The sequence below is a fragment of the Pleuronectes platessa genome, chromosome 22 (assembly GCF_947347685.1).
Source record: "Pleuronectes platessa chromosome 22, fPlePla1.1, whole genome shotgun sequence".
NCBI lineage: Eukaryota > Metazoa > Chordata > Actinopteri > Pleuronectiformes > Pleuronectidae > Pleuronectes > Pleuronectes platessa.
Genome location: NC_070647.1, coordinates 8,098,367 through 8,108,164, shown reverse-complemented (window position 1 = coordinate 8,108,164; position 9,798 = coordinate 8,098,367). Strand labels below are relative to the sequence as shown.

The following is a 9,798-nucleotide window of genomic DNA, read 5'->3' as shown; positions in this document are numbered from 1 at the left end:
TGCCACCCCACAAAAACAGCCACTATACACACCATCAGAGTTGGGTTGGACCATAAGGAAGAAGCACTTTGGACCTTCAGTATGTCACACTCACCCCTTTAATGCACAGATTCCCTGTATTACATACTATTTGCACATGTGGATATTCACGCCCACACATGCAGGCTCAAAGTTGAAGGTTGCAGCCGATTACATAAGCTGACCTGATCAAACTTTGTGTTTACTCTGTGCTATTGGTTTTCCCCTCTTATAAAAACTAAACCAAATGTGATGGTTCTTTTTCTTTAAACCAGTTTTTAAACAAGCTGTTAGCACTTCATACAATTTCTTACAACAGTTATGAGCAGTGTTTATGATATTTTATCATTGGTAGTCACTTTTATTGCTTTTATGACACTGATTAAGATTGACTTTTTTGTAGATAAGACCGAACAAACTGTTAACGTGCCTGTTTTAAGCTTGAAATGGAAATTATATTATCTCCTTTGTATTTATTATATTATTAATAAGCTCATTTATATTTTATAAAATGTCTTGTCATTGATGAACATGTGAGCATTCAGTGCAGTGACTGATTTCTCCAGCGGGCTGTGCACAACACAACAAAATATCACTGCAAGGCCACCAGGACTCTATCGTTGCTTATATATATTTTTTGCAAAGCATAGTCAGACAGAATCAGAAAGTATGTCTTGTAGAGTTTTATACAAATAACATGAGGTCATTAAAAAGGGATGGTGAACTGCTGCGATACAAACCTGTCTCTAGATGTCCCTGAAACGACATCCAGTCACAACAGACATGCACTGAGTTCCTCACAGAGGGAAAGTGGTAAATACGTCCTTTGCTGTTTCTGTACAGGAATGTGACGACGCTAAATCTTAATCCTTGGAATTTGCGAGGGGCCAAAGCTTGATTGCATGACCTGTTGCTTGGCTGCCTGAACGCTCCCCACGGGTTACTGGACCAACAGATCAAGTCCAGAATCAGGTGGTGCACGAGACCACCTCTCTAGGACATTCATGACACTCGACTTATCAATAGAAAACCCGTCTTTAAATCCTATGTAAAAGCAACAAGAAAAGTTACATTTTACCTTGTGAGAGAGAAAAATAAATACCACAGGCCTTTGTTAGGAATTATTAATCATTCTTCACTTCTACCCTCCCTGCTGTTCTCTTGTTGCTGTCCCCCTCCTGGCTGGCATGTGCGTGGAATAGAAATGTGTGAGGCCTTTTGTCCCACTGGAGCCGAGGAACAGCTCTAAACCCAGACAGGAGAAATAGAGGGAGAGGGGAGACTTCAGCTCCCCCAGCCTGGAGATGCAGCAGGTGCTTAAAAAAAACTTCCTCAGCGGGGGATTTGCAGTCGTGACTTTTCTATTTCTTGTGGTGGCAGGATGTTTGCCTCTGACTCTGAGTGGGAGCTGTGACCTGGACAGACCTGAAGGGGATTGTTGTTGGTATTGTACGAGCTGAAAGCTTCTCTCAGGACAAATGAAATCACTGGAATCAGGTTTTCTCTGTGACGTGGACTCGACAAGCAGCTCCTGACGTTTGCTGAGCTGAGAGCACGGTGGAGAGAGGACACTGGTGGAGTTTACACAGGTACTGTCTCATACTGTCGGCCCTCTGTTTCCCCTCAGGTGTGATTTTACAAAGTGACAGACTCTGCCTTGTACCGGACGTTGGCACCTGATGAAATGTTTCAGTGAAAACTGAGAAACAGTCGATGCATTTGTGTCATTTTGACGCATATTCTTGTTTTTCTCATGTGACATTTTGTCTGAAGTTTTAATCTGTGATACGTAACGAGGGTTAATCATCATGCAGAGAGCGAACAATTTACTAAATTTACAATTATTAATTTGCTTGACAGTATGAGCGCAAAGGCTCATGGGATGTTAAGTTAAATAAAGATGTTTTAGGTGTTATTTTAGTAATTGGTTAATGTTCGCCTTGGGTTATTAGGTTTTTATGTTAAAGTGTTTGGGATAGTTTCAAGTTCAATATTAGTTGTTATTGTAACATAATGGAATGTTAGAAGTGATTTGACAGGGGTCAGGTCACTATTCACATGAAAAGTGTTAATAAAACACATTATACCTGCAGGTTGTGATATAGAATCAAAAGTGTCAGTCTTCATTCTGAGGGCTAACGCCAATAAAAATACATCTGTACATAAGCCTGACCTACTTTCTTATAAACACCTCCTTTATTGTCAATGGTGGACTAAGTATTAAAAAAAAAAATTATGTAAAAGTGACAACAATACATTGTGAAAATACTACAGCAAAATGCATTGATAATGTTACTGCAGAAAACTCATGTTACCTTATTATACCAAGATTATTCATGTAGACCCTGTGGCTGCAAAGTTGAATATCGTCTTTTCAACTTTGAGCAGGAGCCTGGGAAAAGAAAAAAAGAAAAAAATTAATCATTGCTGTTACTCATTGCTCATACTGACTCATGAAGTATGAGGTAACATAATCTATTAATGCTGTCTATCTTTGTCTATACACGCTTGTCTTGCAGTGGCCTGAGAGCTAATACCTGCACATACACCGGCAGTACAGTACAATAAAGTACATTACAGTACAGTACAGTGCAGTGCTACCATACAGTAAGATGGAAGAAGCTGCAGAGGACATAGACAAGATGACCTCCCAGCAGGCTCTCTGTGTCCCAAACAAGACGACCAGCAAACGGCCCAGAATCTCCACTCTCAAGGTGCTGAAGCTGCGACTAATCAACACTTCTCTCCGTCCTGGTTATGTACACTCACATTTCTTTATTGGCTGAAGTTTGTTCTACTGATATGCACATCACGGATGCTAAAGAGAAGGTGCAGCAGTAGAGTTGTTATGTTTTCATTGTTGTGTGTCTGTGAGCATGATTATGCAAAACTACTGAACAGATTTGATCGAAAGTTTACATGCAAGTGAAGTAAATCGATGATCCTCAATACCCTGTTGGTTTTACTTCTTGTATGTGTCAGCCCCGTGCTACAGACTGACAACCTTTCACGTGTCCCCCCTTTGACCCTTGTATAGATGATGAAGAGAAAGTTGTTAAAAATGTGAGACGCACATCTGTTTTGCGGCACATCTGTTTTGTTCCCCCCGAAAGTAGATGGAATCAAGCCAAGAGCCATTCTGAAGTTGTTTTGGAAAATGTTGCCCATCTATAAATCCCACTCCAGGTCGGCACATCACGGTGTGGGAAACACTTCGGTATCAGACAGTGAGCTCGGACTCAGACTGATTGCAACACCGCACAGCAGTCATCATCAGCCACAAGTTAATGGAGCATTTCATCCAAAACACATTTATACTTTCTCTCTCTACATAGGTTTATTTCAGTGTGGAGATGTCGGGGTGTAAAGTGAAACTCCACAACAAATACACCCGAGCAATATTTATTTGAGCTCTCCTATTCATATGCAGTATGTACAAGCATGAGTATATAGCTGAGAATCAAAGCCATTAGACATTATATATTAAATACAGTCCATAGAAAACCATGCAGGAGCACTGAAGTAAACCCTGATGGGAATGAATTTCGTATTAAAGAACCTCCAGGGTGCACCCCCACACAGCGGGTGGAGGAGGAGGAACAGTTTCAAAGTTTAGATGACTATCCTGTGGTGGTTTGTAATCACATCCTTACCCACAGTCAGAGCTCAGAATTAGATCCATGCCACTGTGTGTTGCATTTAAAAAAAAAAATCTCTTAATTCTCCTTCTTCCTTTTTGTCTCCTAGTTATTTATTGTGGCGCTGTCCTTCGCCTATTTCTCCAAGGCCCTGACAGGGACCTACATGAAGAGCTCCATCACTCAGATCGAGAGACGCTTCGACCTCTCCAGCACGCACATCGGACTCATCGATGGCAGTTTCGAGATGGGTACCGTCTATCACTCTAACCCTAATCCTCGCCCATCAGGCCTCACTTCTGTTCTTGACATTTTATAGCTGATTCTCTTCTTCCCCTTGCTCTCTTGGGTTTCCCTTCCTCTGGACGCAGGCAACCTGCTGTTCCTCGCTGTGGTCAGCCATTTTGGTGCCAAGCTGCATCGGCCTAGACTCATTGCCATGGGCTGTATGCTCATGGCGGTGGGGGCCTTCCTCACCGGCCTCACCCACTTCTTCATGGGCAGGTAGATGTAAAAAAAGAACAACACTCGGTTTTAAAAACTTTTGTAAAAAAACATGTATAATGTTTGAGTGCGGCACCCCCTTTTTTCACAGCTACAAGTATGACACGGTCATAAAGCTTTTCCAGAATGACAGCATAAACATCGCTGCCTGTGTGGGTCCACTGGAAGAACCTGAAATTCTAGTAGAACCTTCTTTAGCGGACAGAAAAGGTGAGACTCTAATAACTATGGTGACCTTATATTAGTTAAACACATAAACACAAAGAGGTGGCGTGAACAAAAAGTCCACTTTAACATAAAACCAGGTTAAAACCCTTCATAAGTAACCGGTTTCCTCTCAAGCAGCCCTGGAATGCACTGATCCCGGTCTGACCTTTAAAGCCACTTGCCTCCCGTGCAGCAGCTTCAGAAAATATCAAATCCAAAGCTCCCCTTGTTGGTGAGCTGCTTTTTGAAAATGGTGGCCCTCGTAATAAGAAAAGTCAGACACAGTTTTCAACAGAGCCAATGATCACTCTGTATGCAGACGGCGGAGCAAACAGACCAAGAGCTGAGAATGTGTGTGCAGACGTCTGTGATATTCATGGTAACAGAGCCAGTTTGGTCATCGCTTCATGTGTTTTTCACTCTGTTGAGGTGCCACTTTTTGATCTTATTAATTCTGGTTCCCTGAGATGAGCTTGCAGCTGAAATGTAACTGTACCCTTTCTAAAGTCATAATTAGATCTTATTCTAACAAAAAAAAGACATGTCATGCAACCAGAGAATGCAACGTATTGATCTAGGCTGTTCAGAGATGTATTCATGGAGAACAATGCAGTGGTATGCAAAGCTAAAACCAATCCTATTAATATGATCCAGATTCAGGTGAGGTAGCAGACATTATTTTCTCTTTCTGAATGAAATACATGGACAATCAAGAGAGTGGTTTTATAAGTTTGATGTATCTATTTTTATTGAACTTTTAGACAAACAAGCAGCAGAGTTTTCTTTGAGAAGACTAGTGTCACACACTAGTTGATGTGTGGTGTGTGACTTTGCAGCGTGTGTGAGGGAGTCGGGCTCTCACATGTGGATCTACGTGTTCCTGGGGAACGCTCTGCGGGGCATTGGAGAAACCCCGGTCACACCTCTGGGCATCTCCTACATCGATGACTTTGCTAAAGCTGAAAACTCTCCATTCTACATCGGTGAGACATTATTGCTGCTTCTGGGTCTCTAGTGGCATTTGAAAAAACACTAGTTGTAGTGATGGAATTAAATTGAATGAAGATGCATTTGACTCTTATCCTCACTTCAACTTCATTCAAAATGTTAATCTTGTGAATGTTTTCGCAGCATGTCTCCAGACCATTACTCTCCTGGGCCCCATGTTCGGTTTCCTCCTGGGCTCCTACTGTGCCAGACTGTATGTTGACATTGGATATGTTGATATGGGTAGGTTTAATGCATTGCCAGATCTGAAGTCATGACATCACGTCCATGTTGCCCTATCGCGTTGACCAATTGCGAGTCGGTCTCAGCTGTCAATCATAAAGTTTCACCTTGTTTTTATAGCATCAAATATCTAATCAATCGTTCAATCTCTATATACAGCGTAACAGTGGGGGGCTTATTGCATCTTGATTTCATGCATATCCATCAATGCTCTCTTCTAAAGCCTGTTAGTCTGATCTAGTATCCTAACATAAAAAAAACAATAAGTACATTTACCTCACACTGCACTTGATAACATTGTTCATGTATTTGTACTTTACTCAAGTATAAAAAATGTTGGGACCTTTTACTTTTACTCCATCACAAATATCCTCAAATATCTCACCTCACCACCAGAGTTTTATAATGCAATGTGTTACATGACCATACATATCACTTGTTTTTTAAATGTTTAAAGATTATAAACAACGAGAGGGGATTTGGTTCAATGATCCAATCAGAGTGGACAGGCTCCATTAGTTAAATTTTAATTTTAATTTTTTGGAGCTTGTGACCAAGGCTTGAGCTTTGGTTCTGCTTCATTTGGACCAGCCCTGCTGCTCATGGTCCAAAGGTTTGACATTAACAGTTGAGGACGTCTTTAACTGTCCCTGTGAGGAACTGTCTTCCAGGTAAACTCTGGTGTCTAATATGTTGACTTCAAACAAAGGAAGTAGCAGATCTAAATTGAAGCACACACATTTTACGCTTGTTCCCGCTGATCACTCACTTGAAATCTCTTCTCTTTTCACAGACAGTGTGACCATCACTCCTCAAGACGCCCGCTGGGTCGGCGCCTGGTGGATGGGCTTCATGCTGTCCTCCGCTCTCCTGCTCGTCTCCAGCGTCCCCTTCTGGTTCCTGCCCCGTTCTCTGCCCGAGCAGGAGGGAGATGAGGGCCAGCCGGCCAGCTCAACCCCGGCTGGGACAGATGTCGCGCTCAACAACAACAACAACAACAACCACCACAACCTCAAGTTGACCGAAATCGCCAAAGGTACAGTGGAAAAAATCTTCCTCTTTGTGGCACTGGTGACATTTAATTTCCAGCTGGATACAGATTAGGTGTTTTACTTTGCTGGATGATGTCCTGTCGCAGGGTTTGTTCCGTCGCTGAAGCGCCTGTTGGGAACTCCTGCTTACTTCTTGCTGCTTTGTGGCAGCGTCCTGAAGTTCAACTCCTTCATCGGCCTCTTCACCTTCAAAGCCAAATACATGGAGCAACAGTTTGGACAGTCTGCATCCAGAGCCAACTTCCTCATAGGTAAAATAAAAGCGACTTCAAACTCACAGTTAGAGATGATGTTAAGGTTTAGGTTAAGGTTAAGCTTACTTTATTTGTACCCGTAGATAGATTTGTTTTGCAGCAACAAAAAGAGAAGGCATCCATCCAAAACAGTAGAAGATTATAAACACACAGACAGAAGACAAAACCCCAAAAAACAAGTGGTCAAATACATCAGAAAACATTAATAAATGTGCACATATTCTGGAAGAAAGTCTATAACTAGGCATCACCCCAGTGTCCAGACCCTTTGGACTTTCTCTTCCAGGTGTGTTGAACCTGCCCGTAGTGGCCGTGGGGATCTTCCTGGGAGGACTGCTGATGAAACGCTACAAACTGAGCGTGGTGGCGGGGGCTCAGCTCTCCTTCGCCACCTCCTTCATGGCCTACCTCCTCCTGCTGCTACAGTTCGGCACCAAGTGTGACAACATTCCCGTGGCTGGGCTCACCATTTCATACAACGGGTCAGACATGAACTTGTGGAATGATAAAGACAACTTCAGGACGCAGAGTGTCTCACACGACAGAGAGATGCTCTTCTCAGATTGTAACAGAGACTGCTCGTGTTCGGGAGAAGAGTGGGATCCTGTGTGCTCAGACAGCGGCATCACCTACATCTCTCCGTGTTTGGCTGGCTGCCTTGGCTCCAGTGGATACGGCAAAAACACAGTAGGGCCCCAAGAACACACAAATGTACACTCTTCACCTTTATCAGACAAGTAGCTGGAGATATTTGGGTTTGATGAGTTACTTGGCTACTGAGGTTTCACTATTGAAAACCTTCCAAGTTTCAGGCATCTTTTTATTTATCACATCCTATCTCACCTAACATTTTGAAATAGTATGCTTTTTTACGACATTTTCCTTGATTTCTGGTGCAGATCTGAATGAAAGTCTGGATCTAGTGAATTTAAATGTGCTTCTATCGAAGAAAAAATTCAGGATGTTTTCTCTGGACAAACTCCAATTTACTTTCTAACATAAAAGTCGAATCATTGCATTCATTTTTATTTGTTTAAGGGCACACATGATGTTAATCAATATATTACTATATGCATATGTAAACCTATGAAGGGGAAGCTATTTTCCTATTATTCTCTGAAACATATAATTTGACAGCAGCAGCTAATGGGTTCAGCAACACACATTGTACCAAAATAAACTAAGGTCAAAGGTCAACTATTACAGCTCCAGCTGCATCTCTCTCTTCTTCATACAGCAAATAAACAGTCCTAATCACATTTGTTGTTTGTTATTGTTCCTCCATTTTATAATTTTTTATCCTGTGACCCATTTATCCAAATACTGTACAATGAGAATCTACTTGCTTTACATTACAGTCAAGATATATACATCTAATATCTGGGCAAATCGATACCGTGTTACTGTGTGAGTGTGTAAATAGCCAATCTAGAGATCTAATTAGTCGTTCCTGGAATTTCTTTATGGAAAATGTGAGAAATCCCTTAAACTGTTTGAAATGACAGTATAACTGGATGTTACTTTACTTATCTCTGTTTTTTTATCCCAGATTTTTCAGAACTGCAGTTGTGTGTCCGCCTCCTTCCCAGCAGGCAGCAGTACGTCGGTGAAGCTGGGTCGGTGTCCCCATGCCAAGGACTGCAGCCGCAGCTTCATCTCCTACATGGCCGTGTCTGTGCTCAGCTCCTTCATCAACTCTCTGGGAGCAACACCCGGCTACATGGTCATCATACGGTCTGTGCACCATGGACGGAAATATTATTCCTAACCATTTTAGATCTGCATATACAATTCTTTTGATGGGCAGCTTCTTGAAGGATGATTGATATGAGTGACCTGTTGCTGTTTTTTAATTACAGATGCATCACACCAGAGCTCAAATCACTTGCTCTTGGTATTCAAACCTTGGCAACCAGGACTCTTGGTGAGCCTTATTACTGTCAGTTTCATGAAAAGTAGTTTTAGTAGTAGTTCTATCCATTTGATTTTGATTTGTTTTAGTTTGACCTGTTACATACTGATCTGAATCTGATTTCTTTGGTATTAATAGTAACAGTTCACATCTGGCTGATACCTTTTAGGTGGAATTCCTGCACCGATGTATTTTGGGGCCCTGATTGATTCTACGTGCCTGAAGTGGTCGATCAAGAAGTGCGGGGGCAGAGGAGCCTGCCGCATTTATGACTCTAACATGTACAGGTATGTCACAGGATGCAAATGTGGAAATAGAACATAATTATTACATCTACTTATCCATCAGCACCACCTTACACACCAACACATATTTATTTCTCTGTCGCCCTCTGTGCATCTTTTGTCTGTATTTTCAGAGTCATCTTCCTGGGTCTGATCACTTGTCTAAGTGGCTCCTCATACATATTCATCATAGCCGTCATCTTCCTCCTCAGAAGACAGTTTCGAAAGCCAGAGCAGGAAACAGAGAGACAGCGATCGAAAGGGAAGGAAATCGAACTTAAGACCACACTGAGCGCCACTGAGGACCAGCTCACCGCTCCCAAAAGTCACATCCCAAGAGTTTTGGTGAGGATGGCGTCAGAGCTGGAAGAGGGAGGGGACGTTCAAAGAACAGAGCGGCTCGCCAAAGATGGCGGACAGCAAGAGTCCCTCTGCCTGACAGAGGCCACAGTTGAACCCTCTCCTTCTCCTGCTAATGGAGCAATGTTAGGGCCTCAGTCCGAGGAGGAGGAGAGCGAGCAGAAAGACGAGGTCTCCACGGAGTCAAATATACAAGTTGATAAAGAGAGCACAGAGGACAAGGACGAGACACAACATGGATAAGAAGCTGTTGGACCACAAGGATAAGGTCTTCACCATCAACTGCATATGAAAATGGAGGTAGACTCAAGGTACAGAGAGTAAATCCAGCGTGGAAGT

At 42.5% G+C, this 9,798-nt stretch overlaps 1 protein-coding gene across 1 annotated transcript; it reads left to right on the top strand.

Moving 5' to 3' along the window:
• The first annotated feature begins 1,248 nt into the window (after positions 1-1,248).
• LOC128428693 (solute carrier organic anion transporter family member 1C1) lies at positions 1,249-9,798 on the top strand. Its single transcript, XM_053414923.1, has 15 exons — positions 1,249-1,607; positions 2,538-2,732; positions 3,766-3,907; positions 4,028-4,160; positions 4,252-4,370; positions 5,204-5,350; positions 5,499-5,597; positions 6,391-6,633; positions 6,736-6,900; positions 7,190-7,385; positions 7,425-7,590; positions 8,453-8,637; positions 8,763-8,827; positions 8,985-9,102; positions 9,234-9,798. Exons 2-15 carry the CDS (start codon positions 2,631-2,633, stop codon positions 9,700-9,702), a joined length of 2,349 nt encoding a protein of 782 aa, XP_053270898.1. The 5' UTR covers positions 1,249-1,607; positions 2,538-2,630; the 3' UTR covers positions 9,703-9,798.

What these genes read in the sequence shown, in the direction of transcription:
- LOC128428693 (XM_053414923.1), top strand. Translation starts at nt 2,631, where the DNA reads ATGGAAGAAGCTGCAGAGGACATAGACAAGATGACCTCCCAGCAGGCT. An exon ending in TTCTTTAGCGGACAGAAAAG is followed by an intron (nt 4,371 to 5,203) that starts GTGAGACTCTAA and finishes GTGACTTTGCAG; the next exon opens with CGTGTGTGAGGGAGTCGGGC. An exon ending in GGCTACATGGTCATCATACG is followed by an intron (nt 8,638 to 8,762) that starts GTCTGTGCACCA and finishes TTTTAATTACAG; the next exon opens with ATGCATCACACCAGAGCTCA.